Raw genomic sequence first — 21,877 nt, 5'->3', positions numbered from 1 at the left:
AAAAAATAAATTAAAAAATGCAAGCTTAAAACAGAAGAGTTTTCAGACCCAAGAATCAAAAGCAACACCAGCTAAAACTCAAAACAAGCTAACAAAATATAATTAAAAAAAAATTCAAAATAACTTATTCAAATGAAATTATGCACTTTCACATCATCTCTTAAAAAAACCTCTCTAAAATCTGTTTTTCTTTAATTCATACTTTGTGGGAAAACAATTTAGACTTTGTGATTCCTTATGCTTTGAGATGCAAGACTTTTTTTTTTTCTCAGTGGATACCTTAATGTTGTAAGAATTCCTCTTCCCTTTTTTGTGGTTCATTGTGCTCTCAAAATGTTTCTCAGAAACTCAGAAATATATTTTAATATATATTATGGGATATCACTACACATTATGATATATTAATACACAATATGATACATTAATATATAGTGTGATATATTAATATACATGGTATATAGATATGATTATATGTGTAAGGTTTCTCAGAGAGCTTTGGAAGCAACTGAGGGCTTCCATCTCATGGCAGTGGTACTATAAAAGTTAGGTATTGCTGACAAGATTTACATGTTTAGACCCAAGGATCTTTTTTTTGCAAGATAAGATCATCAGAACAGTTTATTTCAGCAACTGTCTTCTAACTTTGATTAGTTTAAGTTAAAATCTAATAGGTCCTGTTGTTCAGCTTTCTTTAAGAGATGATTTCACTTTTATGTTCAGGATGATAAAGTTTAACTTTCTAAGCATAGTATGCGTATGGTTCATGACTTTTAAAATATATTTTAATGGTGGAGAGACAAATCCAGAAAGCAGTTTGGAGAAAGGAATCTACTTTTACTTACTATGAACCATTTCTTACAGGACTGTCTTTTCCTCCTTCAACTGAATAGGTAACCTACAGAAATTAGCTTCCCTAGCCTCTGGATCTTTTTGAATACTTTGCAAAAAATGCATTCCCACATTGTGTGTGTACCATGATCCAAACAAAATCATTTTAGAGCCTTCTCAGTGAGAAGCAGATATGTATTCTGGCAATGTTGGCTTGGGTGTATGTTAATCACATTTTAACAAATTCAGTTGTATGAAGAAATGAAAGTGTAAGTTTCTTGGACAGCAAGGCATTTATGAAGTAATTATTCTGAGTGGGAGTATCACTGAGGAAAATCGGTATTCAGAGATGCTTTCTGGGTGCCCTACATCTTGTAATGTTCACAAACCAGGAAATTGTTTTAACAAGTTGTTAGGCACTCTAAAATGTGAACTTTAAGCTCACTTTGTTGTGGAAAAACCAGTCATCCAGAAACTCTCTTTAAATTGGCATCCTTTAAAAGTATGTGAGATACTGACTTAAGTTTCAGCTTTTATGCAACTTTTAAGACATCATTTGTGGAATAGAACTGCATTTCTAATTTTTTAAGTCTGAACTTGAAGCAACCAATCTTTAAAAATCTGCTCTAGAACCCCCACATATGGCTGATGGCTCTTGAGAAGAAAGGGTACTTTGAAGTGTGACCTCAAGAGTATTAAATGAAAGGGAGCTCACCAGAGCCTTAAGCCTTTGAGCCACCACCTTGAGCTGATTGGCTTAGAAGCATTCCTCAAGGAGATGCCATGACCTGCAAGTCACTACCATCCCAACCACATATTAGTGCTGCTTGCAATCTGGAACTCATGACAGCTTTAAGCCCCGTGTCATCGGCACATTGTCAGAAACAGCTGTTTCCACTCTACCACTTCAAAAGAGCTTGATTAAATGTCTTACTGTAACAACATACATAAAGACACACACATAGAATGAGGGGGAAAGGAGAAATGTACCTATAAGCAAAATAAATACAATTTCCACTAGATGGTTTAATCATGATGTGGGGGACTAAACCATTTCTTGACTTGAAAGGTTTATGTAATCAGTTAACACAATATCAAATTAAAAAGCAGTTTCTGTAAGTGCCCCTTTTATTTTTTTTCCCAGTACTGGAATACAGATTTTCATGTCAAAGGCTCCAGGCTTGCAATAAGCTCTACCTCGAGCTGTGTAACAGTTGAAAGAAGAATCTTGATGATTTCCAGATAATTAACTGTATTTTTATAGCCATTTTACAGGTAGCACGCTTTCAGTGCCTCCTTATGGAAAGTGTTCTTTATATATAGGTTTTGTTCATGGCAAGACCTCTAAAAATGAATATACTTCTGATAGTACATACATCTTTAAAAAATAAAGTAGATGTTGGATTTCGTCTTGAAACATATGTAACCAAGATCTGCTTTATTATGTACTTTTTCCTTGGGTATTTCCATGCCAAATTTCCCTATTTGACTTTCTCCTGAACGTTCAGTAATTCTCTCATGTAGCTTTCCCAGGCTAGGAGTCATTTTGAGGGAGATGGCTTTAATGCATTTTGCCAGCTTGTTAAGGGCATGTCCTGTTATTGCCAGGGAGAATTTTCACAAAACTTTTAAGAGCTCCTGCTATGTTAGTTCTGCTGCTGATGGCAGTAATGGATGAATTAAGAGTGATTCTTAAATTATCCGCAGCTGATCCTCAATTGACAGGAGGATTCTGTCACACTTCACTGGATCCAGTGTCCTCCTCACGCTGCTGATACTGCAGATCCCTCACAGTGATGAGACTGCAGGTCTTTTGAGGAGGTCTGTCCAGTCCATTGTCATCCTAACCCAACTGGAGTGTCTTGTCATTGCGCTCCTGGTTCTGGCACATAGTACAGATAAAGCTGAATGTTCCTCTAGAGAAACGGTACATATATGATTTTTACACCATGTATTATTGCCAGTAAAGCATGACACTTTCCAGTTGAGAATCCTTGTTTTAAAATGTTCTTCTATGTCTTTACTTGTTTATTCAAAGTAGTGATCACATGGCAGTCTTTCTCTATTGGTGTCATTGAATGACCACAGAGCTGTGTTTTTCGATAGTTAGCATCCAGCAGATTCACCTTGTCAGTTGTCTGCCATAACTTGTGTCTGCCTTTACAGAAAATACAAAAGTGGGCCTTGTGGGGCTGGTGGAGCTTCTGCAGACGGCCTGCCTGCCCTCCAAGCTGCTCCTGGCATCTCTTGCCCTGTGTCAGGGCTGCGCCGCTTCCCACTACCAGCACCAGCTGCTGCTAAACCTCGCATTGTTTAAGGCTTCCTCTCAAGTGTGCCAAACTTTCTGCCTCAATGATATGAATGGCTGTGGATTCCTTCCAGCCCAGCAGCACTCTTGGCCTCCTCAAAATGCCTCCTTTCTTTTCTCTTGGTGAAGGTGTGAGGAATAAGGAAACTTCCCAGGATCCAGTTTTTCCTCTCTTCCTGCTCTGTTGTTCCCTAAAGACTGAACCAATTGTTGTAGGATGTGCAGGACTTTTAGGGACTAAAAAGGGTACTGTGGCTTCCTGATGAGAAGATAGGCATGACTGATGTGAACTGTATTTCCAGATGGCATACTTTTAATAGTTTGACTTCAGACAGATACAAGGATGGGAGGTGTAGACATGGATCAGCTCCGCTGGGAGAGGAGATAGTGGAACAACCTGAGAGAAAAGAAGACACCACTCTCTGATCTCAAAAGGATGAGAGAGCCCTTTCTTGGTTAATGTAAATTGGGCAGACTTTCCCCATTGACAGGCAATAAAAGTCTGACTCTGAGATTTGATATCAGGATAGACATTTTTCAGCCTGCCTAGCAGAAGGCTGACCTAGCCTAAAGGTTGTGCAGAATGGAGAAATTCAAGATAATTAACATTAACTGAATGCAAGCTGCCTTTCATTTCAGGTAGAAAGGCTCTTCAGTTTTTGTACAGAAATAGCAACACTTCTCCATATAAAGAGTTTATGCATGTATGAACTCTCTTTGCCCCTCCTGAGCTGGAAAGCTTTTTGAAGCTAATTTGGGTCCCCAGCTCAATTTTCTCTTCTTGTTGATGTCATCACTTCACCCCTTTCAGGTTCTTATACTCAGTTCATCCTTCTTGTCTGGAGTTCAATGCACGGCAGATATGTTATGTATGTCCAGCTATTTGGGGAAAACTGTGTTCTTTTGAACAAAAAGTTATCTTTCTGTATTTGCAATTATATTTGTTCATTGTCCTCCTATATATTTTAAAGACATTTAAAGATATTTAGGTTTTTTTGCCATGCACAATTGTCAGCTTCAAGGCAGGCTTCTCTACAGCTGTTGTTCTGAATCTTAAAGTATTCCTACTTCAGCAGAGATTTGTGCCTCCCACCTTAAAAAAAAAAAAACAAAACAGACAAACAAAACCCCATATAGCATTTCCCATCCCTATGATCTCCATCATCTCCATCAGGGGACAAGGACAGAACACAGGCTATTGGAATGAGGATATTTACGTGTAATACTGAAGCACAATATCAGGATGAATTGTATAATTTGAAAACCATTTTATTCAGCTGCGGAAAACACTGAATTTCCTTTGGGAAATACAAGAGAATACTTTATAGCCTTACGCCAGAAAACTCTATGTATGTTTTCTCAAGCATTGCAGCAGCTCTGTGAAAGCAAAGATTGAATGTGCTTTTGGGTGATTACGGAATACTTAAATCTGGTTCTTGATATTGTGATCCATCTTCGCGTACGATGCATGGGAGAAAGCTGGAAATCATGTCATTGCAGTTCTTAGCTTTAGTTTTGTGACAGTTTATAGGGAGTCCATTTGTACTCTTCGGATTATACAAGCAGTTAAATATGGAAATATCTGAGATCGATTGGCTCAGTGTAATTTGTGAGGTTTGGAATGGAATTAAAATTCCTTTAAGTTGCTGTTTATTTCCCATCTAGAATAATTTGTTGCACATTGATATCCTAATCAATACATAAGTATTTTGTCTGTACAAGTTCTAAATGACTGAAATGAAAATACATTTGAGTTTCTTGTGCTTACACAGATACTGCATTGCAGTAACACCACTGACTTCTTTAGAATTGGTTCTGTTTCTCCTGCATGTCTGCATGTGAGAGGTAAATTGGGCTATGTAGTTCTTGAGTTCTTTGAGTGAAATTATGCAAGCAGCTATGAACTCTTCTTAATGTAAAGTTTTTCAAACAGTAAGCTGCATACCCAGAAACACTCTGCAAAGTAAGCCAGAAACTCGTTGTCATGGTAATTTTGAGAGCTTTTCATTTCATTTTTAGCTATGAAAATGTTTACAAATTTCCCGTAAATATTAATCCTTCTACACACTAATTATTGGCATAATGTATTTTCTGAGTCATTCATTTTTGTGAACTGTAAAACATACAGAGATTTTCTTTTACAAGGGGAACAAATGTTGAAAATAAGCAGCTATATGCTGACTCCTTTTGTAATTTAATTAGCCTTTAGATCTTCATTAAATCATCAATTACTCTTACCAAGAACTGTTGAAACAGTATTTTTGTGCTTAACATGCAATTTGAGAGAAAAAAACCTCTCTGATTATCAATTTTTTCTCTTAGGAGAATATTCTCTTAGGTCATAAAAGGTTTTCAGTATGTCTAGTGGCAATCTCTTGTGCTGCTTTGAGCTGCTTTGAGTCTTTTTATCACAAAATAAAATACCCCAGAGTATTTTGGTTTATGCACCCTTTTTCCATTACAGGCTCTGTTGTCCACAGTGTTCAAAATGTTTATGGGACTAAGTCTCCAAAAACTGGAAGACCATGTTTTCACAAAAATTGTGCATGTTTGTTAGTTCAGTGTTTCCTAAGAAGTTAAGTTTATGGTTGGGCTCGATGATCTTAAAGATCTTTTCCAACCTAAATGATTCTATGAGTCTGTATTTTGTCTCTGGTCACCTGCCTAGATACAGAACACTGTTTTGCTGCATTGCTGCATCGGGTAATTGTAAATCTCAATGGATAGATCATAAATTCTCCAAAGAGAAGATATTCTCATACCAAATAATCCTTAAGCTATTCTGTTTTCAAGATCTTGATTCAGAAATTTTTTAGGACTGCACCTTAGTTAACTTGAGCAGAAATCTTAGTGCCTTCACATTTCTTTTTCTATTTTTGTATGTATTTTCATTATGCAAGTCTGAAGTGCAGTTTTGTTTCACCTAGTGTTTTAGTGATTTTCATCCACATCTTAGTAGATAGATAACTTTTTTCCTATGATTACTTTTCAATATAAAAATAACCATGCAGCAGTTGTGCTCCTACTCAACTATGATGTTCACTTACAGAAAATTAAAGAAAATATTTTTGTGAAGTGAAAGCCTAGATTTGTACTACTGATTAAAATAAAAGGAATCATCATGCATTGAGATGGTGGGAGGCAGTAGTTTGTAAAGATGCAGTCTCTTTGCTGAAACTGTGGAAGCGAAGATGATGTATCCTGGATAGATGTATACACTTGATTGTGATTCACAGTCTGATAGTATTGTGGCAGGGGGTACGGTGCTGCCTGCATCAGTTCCTGGAGAGAGCAAGATTGGCTTTGCCTTGTAAATGTAGCCCTCAGTGTCAATCAAAAATAAAGTGCCATGAAATATAGAATTCACGGCAGTAGATTAGCATTTCAGAAATCAAACCATCTGTTTGAACTCAATTAAAAGAGAATCCAACAATGTTTTTCCTAATAGAGTATTCTAGTACTGTTTCTGAAAACAATGCAATGAATTTATTATGCAATTAGAACTGATAAGGAAGTGTTTTTAATGCTCATTAAATAAACCTAGCAACAGTACATTCTCAGTATGATGTTTTTGCAATAAATAACTTCCTAATTTTCTTCCTAATCTATAGTTCTGATGTATTTCTTGCTCTAGGAATGATTTTTAGTGCTGCGTGCATATCCTATTAGATTTTCTTTCCCCCCCCACAAGTTCTGGAGAACTTATCTTTCTGTTTCACAAGCTGGTGCAACTGGTATTCTCCCCCACGCTCTCATGCCTCCAGGTGTATCTAGGTGATTGTACAGAGGAAAAAATGTCCTACAATATGGCTCAGTTTGGTCTGCCATCTGCCTGAAAAGAATTGTATGTTTGCAGACTGCTAGGAAGGGGATGGGTGGCAGGTGGCTGAAGTAATTTTCGTGGAAATTGTCTTTAAGAATAATTTCAATACCAGTCTGGATGTATTTCTCCCTGGGAAAATTACAGTCTAGAGATCAGATGTCTGCTAATTAAAAGATGCATGAGGACAGATAACTTTTTGTTTCCCCCAAAGAGCAGGCCCTTCTTGATGAGGCATTCTGAACCACTGTATAGTGGTCAACACCACATATTTCATTTACATGATTCTATTTACCACAGTTAGTTTTAACTGGAGAGTGAATATACATCCAAGTGCACCTGCCCTTTTGAAACATGTCTTCCATACAATGAACAGCCCTAATACTAAGCTGTGGCAGTTTTACTAATTCTTCAGGTGCTTCAGTAAAGATTGTCTTCCTGTAACAGTGAGTAACTTTAATCTGATATTATGGTTTGTAACAGTGCCAGTTGCCTCAGCATCTTGCTGCCTCAAATAGAAAATTTTTCCAATATAACAACAACAGTAAAAATGAAAATCCACAATAAAACCCTAAATTAAATTCTGTATGAAGTTTGCTGTATGTCACTTAGATTCCGTAGAGTAAATGATTGGTATATTTATGGTGGAGTTATTTGGTGGAGTTTTATTGTAACTCAGTAGATCTACTTCATTTCTTCACATTCTGACAGCATTTAAATACTCTTAAAAGTACCGGGCTTATTTTTTATCATTTTTTAAAGATCAATACATGATCCTTCAATAATTCTGTTTGAAAATTTCTGTACTGATAGCTGCATTGATCCATTTTGCTGATTAGTTCACAAAGTGGATGTTTTAATCATAATAGAGGAAGAAAATGCTTTCTGAACAGAGCTTGTGGAAATTGCACAGGAGGTAGACCTTTTTATTGTGGGGCGGGAATGAGCTTTAGCAAAAGGATTGCTGGTAGGTAGGACTTAATGCTGATTTCTGTCGCATCCTGTGATGTTAATGTAGGATGGGTGGTATATGTAGTGAAAATGTATACTGAGAAGGCAAATTAACCTGAGCCAATGACTGCAGAACTGTATAGCAATTCTATTGGCCCTGGATTATAGTTTGCTCCAGTCATGGAGGGATTTTTCTGGGGCAGTTTGGGCAAGCATCTGGTTTCACTGAGCAATTTTTGACATTGAATTTCAGAAGCAGAAATTAAACTTTGATTTCTTGATGCTAGTAGTGCAAATATGAGTTGTTCTCCTGTGCCTTCAGACATAATTAAACCTTTTTAATAACAAAAATATTATTCACAGTGTTGCTTCACGTGTCCATTTCTTAAAATTGCAGTTTAAAGAATACAGAAAGCTTCTGTTTGATGAACGGCCATTATTGGCATATGCAGTATCAAGTGCAACCTTTCAGAGTAGGAAGTGTAGATATACCACGGAACGTATCTTGCTGTTATTGATATTAATTACTTACAAAGCACTGTAAAAGTATGTGTCACTGATCAGATATGGTAAATATAGCTGCCCTAGCAGAAAATAATTTTATTTTTTTACAAGTCACAACTTTGTAAAAGCCTACCAAGCAATTTGTGCACAGTGGTCTTACTATTAACTGTCAAAAGATAAAATTTTGAAACTACAGCCTCAAAATATTTAAGCTACAAGAATAAAAATTAAATCCTTGCACTTACGCTGGAATTTAATAATTTTAATATGTACTGTAGATTTAATTGCTAAATACCGTATAGGGAACACCTGAAGGTTACTGGCTGCCAAAAAGTAAGGTATGAATTCTTAGGAATTACACAAAGCACTCGAATTCAGAATTTTGCAAAGGACCAGTAGTTTCTAAGCTGCTCTCACAATCTTGTGAGTAAAACTGAAGTCAAGACAGAATGTAGGCATAACATTTTTGCACTATGCAACAAGAATGGAAGTGATGAAAACGGAAAAAGGGGAAGGAAAAAATTATACGCAAAACTTTAAGATTTTCCATGCAGAAATTTCAGAAATTATGAACAAGATTTTTTCAAGCATTTTTGGTTGTGTCTAGTCTGTTATGAAAATGAAGTTCATTTAATGATACATCATCCCCAGAGTTTTCTTATTTTTTTTTCAAACTCATGGAGTTAGGTTTTTTTTGTAAAATTGCCTTTATAACATTTCCATATGCTGAAGTTGCATTTTTAACCAACTTGAAAATACCTTCAGATACTGTTGATAAGCTATGTTATTAATGGAAATTGTATCACTTCATGTAATAGACATCAATTGCACTTTCATGCCAGTTCAATTATTACCAAGAGAGGAATAATGATTGATTCTGTTGTCTAGGGAAAGTTAGCTGAAAGAAAGCCTGTCAATGGAGGGGTGGAAAAGGCTAAAATTAATCCTAAAGCATCCTACAATGCCTAGTGTTTTCTTTTTTCCTGCTTCTGTAATGCTCTAATATCACCCTTTTTCTGTGGGCTGTCTTAATAGTGATTGCTCATGATATAAGCCTTGAACAAATTACCAAGTTTCTCATTCTTTGTGCTCTAAGCAAGTATGTCAAGTTGCATAATGGTTTAAATGGTGTGCCTGAAAGCTGTACCTTATAAATAGTTTTGGAAAACATACAGCAATATCAATGTAAATCTAGTTCTCAGGCACTGAATTCAGCTGACTACACTTGTCAGCCAAAGGTGCAAAGCCTTGTTTGACAACATTCATCTGATCAACTTGAGCCAAACACTGGCAATCTTGTGATTTTGCAATTTCCTTAATTAGAATTTAGATAACTTTTCAAGACCAGAAATGAAAACTTTTTCCTTCTGAAATCTCACTAGCTGGCTATTCTACTCAAAAGGGGAAGCTCTTATGTACTACTTCATATGCGTGTGGCTGGCGTCTTGAAAAACTACACAGCATTCTCTGGGTACTGATGTATTCAATCAATACCTGGGCAAAACCAGACAGAAGATGCATTCATTCTCAGCAGTCATTTTTATTTTCCAATGACGATTGAAAAAAAATGAATTTTTTAAATGCTAGTAATATGTACTGTGAGTAGAATTGTGATCATAGCGTCAGATGATCTGTAGATTAGAGTTTTCTCTGAAGACTCACCAGTTTTGATTGTATTGGTATGGACAGCTATACTAATCAGCCCTGCAACTCTGCTGCTGGGTGAAGTAGAGGATATTCATTTTTTTCTCTTAACACTTCACATTTCTTTTAAATTAAAAGTGGGCTTTATCTTTCTTTAGGCAGTAACACAAAGCCATTTATTTTTCTGATTTCCAAGATCTAGAAAGAAAGTGCATGCAAAAATAAATAATAAATAACAGATGCAATTTCATTTTAAAATGCCCTTATTTTTTTTTTTTAATAGGACAGAATTCTGTTACTGAATGATTTTGAGTAATTTCTGTTTGTCGGTATGGTAGTACAGATGACATTGCTATTCAGCACGTTTCTCACTTGCTGGGAGTAGAGACTTCTTAATTAGCATGCAATGTACTAGTGTTAGATAAAGTAAAGAATTTGTTAAATGTTTTATACCATAATCACAGCTATGTATTAAAATTATCAAATTGCACACATCAGAGCACGGTTGGATTTCTATAAACAAAAATTAAGTCATTTGAAGACTTTTTTAATGAAATCCTAAAGTGCTGGCAAAATTGGATAAGATTATCATATCCTCTACTGATGAAAACATTTGAACTGGAAGACTAAGAATTTTAATTAGAAACACTTTCAAGCCTGGAAAATGTTTGTTTATTTTTTTAATATAACCATGATATTAAATGCTCGTAACATATGTTTCTGCTTAGCTTTTATTATGGTAAGACAAGTATGTTATCTAAAAACGTCCATCACAGGTTCTATATAAATTGAGAGTGATTACTAGAAGATTTTTTTAAGCATAAATCAAAGCAACTGATGCATGACCATTGGGGGAAAAACTAGATACACAGAAATTACAAATGTAAGTACATTTCTGTGGGACTTTTTCATCTGTTGTTATGATGTGTAGTGTTTAGCAGTTGCATTACGTGCTTTTGTTAACTTGCTGATATATCCTCTGCATTTATATAAAGGCCAATAGTGGATACCTTTTCAGCAGCAATATGTAACATATATCCATATATACTTGTTTGGTTTTGGATAACTATGTTTTTAAAACTCTGAGCAGTCTCTGAAGGCTAAGATGAAAAAGATGTTGAGGGAAAAAATCTCCACTGGCTGGAGAACATTGATGCTAAAATGTCCCCTATTGATGTGATAATTTGAGAATCAAAGTAGACTGCTTGATGCTTCCTTCCCATGCCAAGTCTAGAACTCTTCCTCACTCACAGCTGTGGGTCTCCTTAATGATGCTGATGTCTAAATCTACAAGCCAGCTGAATAATTTCACAGTATACTTGTGGATGAAAACTACCACATCTGCCACACATAAATATAAAAAAATGGTAAAAAAACCTCTTCCTTTGCTTTTAATTTCTGTTTTTAAATGTACATACATGATAGTCTGCAATTTTAGACAGGATGGTCTGTAGTGTTTGAAAACACACAAGATTAGAGGCGTACAAACAATTTCCATGTATATTCTCCTTTCACCAGCCAGGTTAAAGTCTCATCTACTTTGAATCTCCAGATCATGAATGTCCAAATGTAAAATATATTTTAAAAAAAAAAAAAAAAAGGTACATGACCTGACATTTATGTAGTATCATCAGTTGTTAAGGTGACCTGGTATTCATTCGTGCTATTCTTCCTCCTTATTAACTTGTTCTACTATGCTAACCTGAGACTATTACATAAATAGTATTCAACAGAAACTATTTTTTCCCAGCTATTAAGTTTATTTTGTGTGTTTTCTTGATGTCCTTTTTTTTTTTTTTTTTCCCCAAAGGGTGTTCGTCTTTCCTGGAGAATAATAATTTCTTACTTTGGTAAACAAAATATGAGTAACTAAAGTTGTTCTCTATCAGCATTAATAACATAGTACTCCTAAAGATGATAACCAAATCCAAGGATCCATTCCCCTCTAGAGCCTAGGCTTGTTATTAGTTAGATTTATATAGCTACATTTGTTAGTCTTAAAGTAATCAGATTGGGATGCACGCTCCCTTTGCAGCAGAAACGTTTAGGTTCATTTCTGGCTAATACAACCATGGAAACTGCTCTTGCAATGTTTATTCAAATTAGTACTTGCGGGGAAAATGTTTTTCTGTCCATTTCCCTTCTTCCTGTTTAAGCTGAAAGCTGTTGTCGACACAAAAGCATACTTACAGAAATTGTTCATGAGCAGACTTGCAATTTAAATGATGTACTTAACTTGTCGTAGAGGAAAAGTTGCAGAGTATTCTTCCATTTAAAGAGTTTGCAAAGATGCTGATTTTTTTGTTTTCCAGCAGAACTGAATGCTTTGCTGTCAGGGCTGATGAGACAGGAAATACCTCTCAACTCTGAATTTTCTGCTTTTTTATTCTCTCTGAACCATAATATTTTGCCATGCATCCTGTCGTCTTCTTCTAGAATGCTTTTTGCAAGAAGTTATCTGTTCCTCTACAATTTACTCTTGTTACCTTAGCCAGCTTACTCGAGATTGGTGTCTTAGTCATGATTTGCATGCTGTTTGGAACAAAATACCAGACATAGCATATGCAAACATATGCATATGCAAAAAGTTCTTAAGAAGCCTTGTAGCGTAGAGAACCAGGTAGAAACATGAGTCTCTGGAAGGAATAACTGGCACTTGGCTTATCTGGCAACACTAAGTTGCTCCTATAAAAAGGTCGTCTTCTATGTGCTGAATTTCCAGTGTTGTCAATGCATTAGATTGGAGAGTAAGATTCAATCGGAAGCAACCATCTCTCTTCAAGTCCCTCCCCTGCCTCTCCTTCTACCATCTCCACCCACCCAATGCTTGAGAGTAGTATGTTTGCATATTGGGGCAACTCCTAGGTCATGGTTTTACTCAAATGTGAGGTCTGTCAAAAGCAAGTGCTACCCCTGAAATGATTCTGTTGACCACAGTTATCTTTAGCAATCAAAGAGGAGCTATTGACATTTTGATTGCTTCAGAAAATACTATGCTGTGCTACAGCAATATCAGCAGTAACGAGAGTTCAAGTGGAAATTTTTGCCATCACTGTAGGAGGATAAAAAAGCATGATAGCACATTATCCCATGGTCACTGAGAAGATGTAGCAGTTCACCATGCTTTGCTCTGATGCTTAGTGAGCAACAAATACTCTGCTGCTTCACTAAGTCATTATAGCTCCTACCTATCTTCAGTTATCAAAGAGAAATATCTCAGTTCTTCACCCATATTTAACTGGAAGTGCTGGGATGACATATTCACATGTGAATGACATTTTGTGTCCTTCTTTAAGTAAGGACTTAACAGGAACCCTTAAAAGACCAAGTGTCCTTAATTGCACTGTTTTAAAATGAAACACTTAGTCTTTGTGTTTCTGGTGGGTTGGCCATGCTGATTACGCTGTTCATTAAACAGTCCTGGGGTTGTATTGAAACGTCTACAAGATCACGCACTGCAGTAATTCATTAAGAGCAAGACAAATATTGGCAACATCTTTTCAGGGACCTTTGAAAATGGCGAAGTGAGAAGTAGCTTGCACTTGTGATTCTACTGGAGTAAAAATTGGCGTGATTTTCCTTATAAATACTTCAACAGCAACAAATTCCACTTTCATCTCAGAATCTGTTCCATTGGTCTCTGTGGCTTTGAGCAGAGAAGGTCATCTGTAAGCAGAGCTTTGGAGGTAAAACAATTTCAAATTTCATTGCTTGTGTTTGGGCTGTTGTTTGCTCATACTTCCCTGCCATGCAAGAAGTGTTTTTGAGCTAGGTTAAGTGTTTGTGTATTTGTTTCTCTCTCCATGGCTTCTTAGGCATATATAGGAGTAAACTCGTGTTCTCCTGTTTTGGACTATTCTTCTGATTTGGCATTTGCAATATTAGACACCAAAGATGATGAACAAAGAATGAGGTCATCTGCTGTGTCATTAAGATTTATTCTGTTTGTGGGTCCAATACTGTACTTGGTTACAGTAGTGTAATCTCCAAATACTGCCAGAATTATTTTGAATTATTTGAAAATTCCATAGTTCTCTAATTTTAGAGAGGGCTTTAATTTACATAAAATTTTGCATGCCCCAAGGCTCTTCTTTTATTTTGGTAGTATAGAGAAAGCTTGAAAGAATTGTCATCAGTGTAAACCAAAAACATCCCAGGCAACTAAATGCGTGCCTTTTGCTATTTTGTTATTAACTAACTACTCTGTAATTCTTCTTCCCTCCTCCCCACAAGCACCTCCCTCTACTCCCCCCAAAAAACCACTAAGGAAACAAGCACACCACGATAAAAATGCTAATAAAGGGAATAATTCCCAATAGACCATAAAAGACAGCATTTATAACCCCCATAGAAATGCCAGTCAGCTTTTTTTGATGTAAAGCATCTGTCTCCGAAAGGAAATGAAGGCAGGCCTGTTTCTCCTTTCAAGTCTCTGAAGTAGTAGGTGGTGTCATTTGTTATACAGTGCTACAAGTCCCATGTTATTGCACTGGTAGCTGCTGACTGCCTTTGTTAACGTACTGAAAAGTTTTATCAGCTGTCTTTAATAAAAGACAATATATATGAAGAAAAACTGTAGCTAATATCTCTTGCTCTCTTGTTCTCAGACCATCATTTATAGCTGTCAGAGAACAATGGCACTGATGTATAATCTTGCAGTCACCCAAAATTCTTGTGACTGCTACAATAAACCGTAGATACTAGGGTGGCTGATAACCTGGAACGCTAGGGAGCATTCCTTCCAAACTCCTGTGCACTTCCTCATTTGAAACATGGAGGAGCTGGAATGAACTTTCAGCACTACCTAAAATCAGCTATCAGTTCACATTTTCTAGAAATATATTTGTTGAGAGCATTAATGGCCTAAAATTTGTTGGGTCTCCAGGAAATCACGAATGATGGGTAAAAGTTGGAAAATTTCAAGTTTAGTTGAAAGGCATGCAGTTTGTTCTATTTCTAGATGTTTTTGTTGCTAGTTCCTCTAGTGAAATGATATATCAAATTAAAGACATGATGGTAGAAGAGTTTTCTTAGCTAGGCGTGTAATCTTAACATTCTTTAAGTACTTGATTAGTACCATACACACACCATATTTTCAGGCGAGTGTGAAGGAACTGGAGAGGAATTCTGGAAGCCGTATGAGACAACTGTGTTACTTCCCACACAATAAGTTTGTGGATGCTGTAAATTTAGCCCTGAGCACATTTCAGTGTGTGTCTTTTTCTAGGTTTAAAGTTTTGTAATCCTTATCGATTGTAAGCTTTGTCTAGATGCAAACTTATGCACATAGTTATATTTCAAGTGAGAAGACAGTTCTGTGTCTGTTAATGTGCTCTTGAAAAAAAGCTGTTTGATTCATAAACTAATTAGGCAAATAAAGAGCGTGATTAGTGTGAATGGACCATCCTACTCATGATTTGAGAAAAAATTCTCTCAATCTTAAGTCTAAAAATAAATGAATGAATAAAACGTGGATATTTACACAGCCATCCATATACAGTGGAGCTCCTTTCCAATAATTCTTCACTTGCATCACTTCAATTAATACCCAGAACATCAGTAATTAAGGAGTGTATTATTCTATTATAAAATAGCATGCAAGGCACTGCTAAGGAGGAGCTATGATAATGTGGCTGCCAATATGTGTTGTCAGTAGCAAAGATTACATTTCATGGGCTTAGTTTTCTTTCTCTGTACAGAATATGATGGTGGAGGAAATTTTGGACAGTATTTAACTGGGAAAACTTTATAAAATCCAGCTAGGTTTTTGTTGTTGTTGTCTTGATTTTTAGTAGAACAAAGTAACTGACTTATGAGTGGTGGAAATAATCTGTCAGGGTAAAGCAAGAAAAATTAAATCTAAAAATACCATCTTCAGATTCCACTGCATTAGCATTATGATGTTTACAATAGCAAGGGCTGAACTCATTTTGCTTAATTTTGAAACTCTGGAAGACAGTTGTTCTGAAAATTTGGTGTTTCGCAGTTCCGTATGAGCTTTTTGTGCTGCATATGTTAATAGGTAAAAAGAAGCAGGAAGAAAGCTGAAAAAGTATGAAATATTATAGGGTATAAAACTAGAGAATTTTCTGAACAATATTTCCACCATAAAATTTAGCTTTTGGACACATGAATTAGGGGGGGGGGGGCGTTGAAATTTGATTCAGAAGGATAAGAGTAATTACTTCAGCTTGCTAGTGGAGAGGTTTGGAACATACCTAAGTCTTCCTCATCCTAATGACTTCCTATTACCTCATTAGTCTGGGAGACCAAATCTAGTGCATGTTTTATTGGCCTTCTACCTACCATATTTTCCTGAAGTTATTGTCACTGAAGGGCTTCTAAAGCATACCAACACCCAGTAGTCTGAAGCTGAGTTTCCATGTGGCTTCACAGTTTATCAGGTTTTGATCAGACCACTGGTGAGTGGCGTCTTGAAACACTTCTCATCTGACCAAACTATGTGACTTCGAAAGTGAGTGTTCCTGAAGCTCCTTTGAAATCATAGTGACCTAAGGGGGAGAGAAAAATGTAGTGAACTTTTTCTCGTTCCCAACCCCACCCTCTTTTTCTTTGAAATGCAAGGTACTGGTTTGGCAAATGCCTTTACTGTGCTCTCACTAGCATGTGACAACCTTAGGTACTGCAAAAAGGTAGGTCAGACTGTTCTCTTCAGCTTCATAAATCTGCTTTTCGGCCCTTGTAATATTTGTTAAATCCAGTAACCAGCCATGTTTAATTATCATGAACAAACTATTATTTCATAATGGAATAATCTAAAGATGAAAAAATAAAAACAAAACCCATTTTGTCTTAGCTAAAGATGGAAAAATTACTAGTAACATAAGAAGCTTTTAAAATGGATTTGTTATGAAATTTTCACATCTTTGTTATTAAAATAGCATGTGCTTCCACCATTGTTAATTTTATTCAGTCGTTCATTAAGAAATAATTGCCACAGCCTTAATCTAAATGGATATCCTAGGACCCCTAAACATCCTTAGAATCTGAAAACAGATTGTATTTTCTACTAGTTATAATTAAGACAAAGAGAAAAAAGGGGATGACTTCCAATGTGTTAACTATTCCCAATGATTATAAATTCTTTATTGGCAATAGGCTGAATTAAAATTAAATTCCCATCTTTAATCCGCTCTTGGATTAGTTTAATTTTCTCTTGGAAATTCTGCTATGCTGACATTACCACATGTAAAGCTTTATGAGCTCTGTGTTTTCTCATTAAAGAAAGAAGTCTGTCTGTAGACACCAGAGCTTGCCCTGTTTAAAGCACAAAGTATACAGCAGCTGTTCAGAAACTTTTTCTTGTTATCTCTATTTGCTTAAATTGCTTCCATGAAAAGTCTGCAAACATAAGGGAATAATTTGTTTAAGTGGAAGAAGATTGTCTGAAAAGAAAACCTGAAAATATTCCTAATATTTCTTCCTCACTTTTTTTTTGTATCAGTATCCAGCTGCCCTAATGAATCTTGGAGCCATTCTCCATCTGAATGGTAAACTGAAAGAGGCTGAAGAAAACTACCTCCTTGCTCTTCAACTTAAACCCGATGATGTCATCACTCAGTCCAATCTTCGCAAATTGTGGAATATCATGGAGAAGCAAGGTTTGAAGACATCCAAAACGTGATGATGAAAACTCTGAACTTTTTTTTTTCTTAAATTGATTAAAACCACGAACTAGAACTTCCACATAGTTGTCTGATCAGAGAACTCCTTGGACTTGACCGCAAGGACGAGAGGTCTTAATTGCTGCTAGGAGAAGCTATCCTGCTTTTTTGGCATAAGTTTTTTTGCTAGATAAATAGAAAAAGGAAGACACTGAGATATTCATGAAGGACTTGTTACCCCACAAAAATATTTAGAACCATAGCACTTGAGAGAAGGTGTCTTGGCATATTTGATAAATCATTGCAAATCCCATATTGCTCACTTTTGGGTGGGTACTTGAAATGTATACTGTCTAGAAATACTAAGGGAAAATTGTACAGTATACGCTAAGCCATATGGGACTAAAAGTGGTAATAGTAGGTTAAAGTATTTTGCTGATACTGTAACTCATTAAAATGTATACTAAATCCAGTGTGTTTGCAGTTTGTCTTAATGCTGCTGGTCTCACTCTAGGACCACTTGCCTACCAATTTCACAGCTTATATGGCCAATTATTTTTTTTTTCAAACCTGTTGGTTGTGATCAGATGACAGCATTCATAATTGTTTACTAAGAATCTGCATATTATTTCAGCTTGTTAAGTTTTAATGCCATTTTCTTGAGATACACAGTCAAATGGTTGCAGGCTAGGCAGAATGAGCAAGGAACTGCCCATATTCTACATCACGTGTGTATGTAGAGTGGTATGTCCAAGAGGTATGGTTAGCAATACAAGCAAGACTGATGTTTGCCCTGATATCAAATGAGTGTGGTCAGACTGTCAACTTAAGAAAAGAAATAATTGGTATTATAGAAAAATGTGTTTGACTCTTTTTGCATTGCTGTCAGATAAGACCGACTAAGCTGGAATCTGTGTACAGTATTTTTGCAATAACTAAGCCAAGTGAGATTTGAAAGCATTGGTGCTTACACATGCTACAAATGAGACTTCATGAGCAACTCGGAGGAAAGGGATTGTTATATATTGGAGATGCTAGCAAATAATTGAAGGGACTGGATTAGATCATGCTTAAAGCAGTGTAGATCAAGAGAAATGTGTAGAGGTGGTTGCCAGTTACTTTTCACAGTGGTGGTATTTTAAAAAGTATCACCTTTCAGATTCTAACCAAATATTAGCATTCTGTTTGTATTCTTACGTGTGTGCCAGCAGCAGAGCTGTCAAATATCTAAATATGCTTTTGGTGAGGTTCAATTTATTTCTGTTTCAGAATGATCTGGCCTAGTTACTGTTTTAGTCTTCAGTTTTTAAATGTAAAAATAATTTATTTTAAATTGCAGTGTATTGAAGCTTTAGTAATTTTTTTCCAGGCCATTTGTTAACTGCTTTCTTTCTTTGGTATAAGTGTTATTGCTTGTAAGAAAAGTTACTATTTCATTTAATGACCTGTTGGTACCTGCTTCAGTGTTCTTTTCATAATGGTAGATATAGCGTTAAAGTGGTAGAGCACCTTGAACTGAAGCTTCTTCAGGATCTTCTGTTAAAAAACTCTTTATTACTGAGAAAGTTTGGGGAGTTTTTTGCTTTTTAATTGTTGAGCACCATTCCAACAAAACTGTAGAAGAGAATACTTTGCTGTATTTATTTATTTATTACTTGACTGCAGCAACGTTACCTACCATTAACACAACAGTCTGTAAGTGTTGCTATTTCTTTTATTTGGTTTTTCTTGCTTTTTTTGTGGTTAGTGTTTGTTCCTGATGGGAAAGAGGAGACTTGAGTTCTACTCTGCCTTCTTGGTCATTCTCCCCTTACACTTATATTGAAATAGATTGGGGAGTAGCTGTTTCAAAGTCAGTGTAGTAAAAAATTGTAGTAGTGTCTGTTTCCCTTTCTTTCCTCTTCCTCGCTAAAATACTATAAGTTGCTAAGTTTACAACTGGCCTACCAGAAGGGCCAGAGGGGCAAGATTGTTTGGCTTTGTGAAGTGTGTCAAGTTTTTCTCAAATGATGTTATGGCTGGGAAAGCAAAATTGAAGGGTCAGAAGTGGAATTTCTACTTTAGCATTGAAACCAGAGTTAGAATACAATGGTAGTTTGAACTTATTCTCCTGCTTTACTGACTTTCTGAGAAAAGTATAGAAATAAATTAGATAGTAACTATAACTGAATTCAGTATAAAACTGTGGTATCCTGCAGCTTTATTTGCTCAACAGCCATCAAACTTCGATGGCTTCTTGGTCTTAACCATTCATTATGTTATTTGTCTCCTTCAATTTATACTCATTCCTGTTTAGTAGTTTTTATTCATTGCACAAAAGGGGGAAAAGGGGAGCACTCCTGTGATGCAGTGTCATGCTTGCATTGATAACTGTTTTTGTTTGTTTCTGAAAAAAAAAAAAGAAAAGAAAAGAAAGAAAACAGGACTAGCGTAAATTTAACAAGAATGTCCCTGAATACGTTTTTTTAATATAGGTCTGGGCTTGATAACTTTCTTCTTTTGGGATAAATTTAAAACATGTTTAAAATATGTCTCTCTGCTCAGGGATTTATGGTGGATTATTGCAGACAGTGCTAAAAAAAATAAAAGAGCACAAGACAAGTTTACTAAATTAAAATTTTATTTTTTGAAAAACTGTTATTTGTATAAATTATCAGATTTGTAGGCTTTCTTTTTTGTAGAAATAATTGTTTATGTGCCAGATAAGAGAATTTCAATTTTGTTTTCAATAATAAAGCATTGATAACTAATACACTGTGCATTCCTTTATCTGTTACTGTAATAACATTTTTAAAAAAAAAAGTCTAATGAGTTATATTGACTGTTTTATGTATGGGACAACTATATAGTGTAAATGGAGTTCAACCTATCGCAGCTGACTTTCTATACTCTATTGCAGTTGTGCTTCAGCTGATACTTTCAAAAAGGTTCTCTGGAAGCATTTTTTAACATTTCTACTTACTGTATCTAGACAAAGGGGTATGGTAACTATTATATTTGATTGTTGTTTCTAAACTCTATGGGAATAAAAGCTGATGAATAAGATATATTTATAGATTACTTTTAGATTGACATACAAGCATGATGTCAGTAAAAATGCTCCTAAAATCTGTAGTTGGCTACCAAAGCTGGAAAGAAGACTTCACTCACATCTATGGTCTTTTAAATATCTGGGATCACCTTTCTCTCACGCTGCAATGTCACATGATCTGTTTCAAATCTGCTGTGTTTCTGCACAGGGGATGTAATGAAATGACAGGCTTTGGGTCACTGACTTCCCAAATTCAACTGTCATGCCTTATTTTTGTCAAAGGTCATGCCCTGCCTTTAAATCTGGTCATTCCTTGCCTAATGGCAGATGATGAATACGGAGTACGCAAAGAATAATTTCATCTGTGGCGCTCTTTTCTCATGGAAATAGAGACTAATCGTGCTTGAACTCCTGCTCTGGCATCTTATCCCTTAGGCCTTTCTCTGTGAGATCCTTTTCTGCCTGCCTTGTAGTGTGCTTCTAATGTTTATGTTCTTTCAAGCATCATGTTTTTTGGGCAGCAAACCATTTCTGATGGAGGCACCACGGCAGCTCTGCTGGGTTATTAGTCCTGCTGTCTTACGCAGGTCCATCTGGACTCGTTCTGTGCAGCTGGCACAGGTGGCTGTGTTGCTTCTGAGATTTGAACGAGTATAAAGGTAAGGCACTAAATTCTTCTGTGTAAATATACCTGCTCATTTGAATCTGTTTTGGGACCCTGTTGTAGGCATTCTCATCACAACTTTGCCCAACAGGGGTGAACGCAGGGAGCATGAGAGGAGCTTTTCCTTCAGTTCAAGTGTGAGAACATTCCTTGACAGCTGAATTAATATGTTTATTTTGCTGCATCCCGAAGGGTTGCAAAGGAGAGATTTTGGTGAGAGTATCTGTAGATCCAGAAATAGATTGTAGGAAATCTGAGGAAAATCCCATATAACAGCTTACCTTTTTGAGAGTTCTATTTCTGGTTCTTTGAAATAAGAGACCCCACTCAGATGTTACATAGGCTTCCTCCGTTGGTCTGACCCTTTAATTTGAAGTGTCCCTGCCGTGCTTCACACGGATAGTGAACATTTAATCTATCTGAGATTCAGAAGAGTGACATTGGAAGAACATGTTTCAAGGAATAGAATACAGCTGATGTTATGCAGTGGGCAGGGAGGGGA

The 21,877-nt window shown here is 36.2% G+C and overlaps 1 protein-coding gene across 1 annotated transcript in view; it reads left to right on the top strand.

Annotated features, from left to right (window-relative positions):
• TMTC2 (transmembrane and tetratricopeptide repeat containing 2) overlaps positions 1–20,430 on the top strand; it is a 157,296-nt gene extending 136,866 nt beyond the window's left edge. Inside the window, exon 13 of the mRNA XM_014963310.1 lies at positions 17,521–20,430. Within this exon, the coding sequence (XP_014818796.1) occupies positions 17,521–17,700 (180 nt within the window). The 3' untranslated portion in view covers positions 17,701–20,430. The remainder of the gene's footprint in view (positions 1–17,520) is intronic.
• The last annotated feature ends 1,447 nt before the right edge of the window (positions 20,431–21,877 follow it).

Source organism: Calidris pugnax, unplaced genomic scaffold (genome assembly GCF_001431845.1).
Source record: "Calidris pugnax isolate Ruff unplaced genomic scaffold, ASM143184v1 scaffold44, whole genome shotgun sequence".
Taxonomy (NCBI): Eukaryota; Metazoa; Chordata; class Aves; order Charadriiformes; family Scolopacidae; genus Calidris; species Calidris pugnax.
The sequence above is the reverse complement of the archived record's forward strand: the minus strand, read 5'-3'. Positions and strand labels throughout refer to the sequence as shown.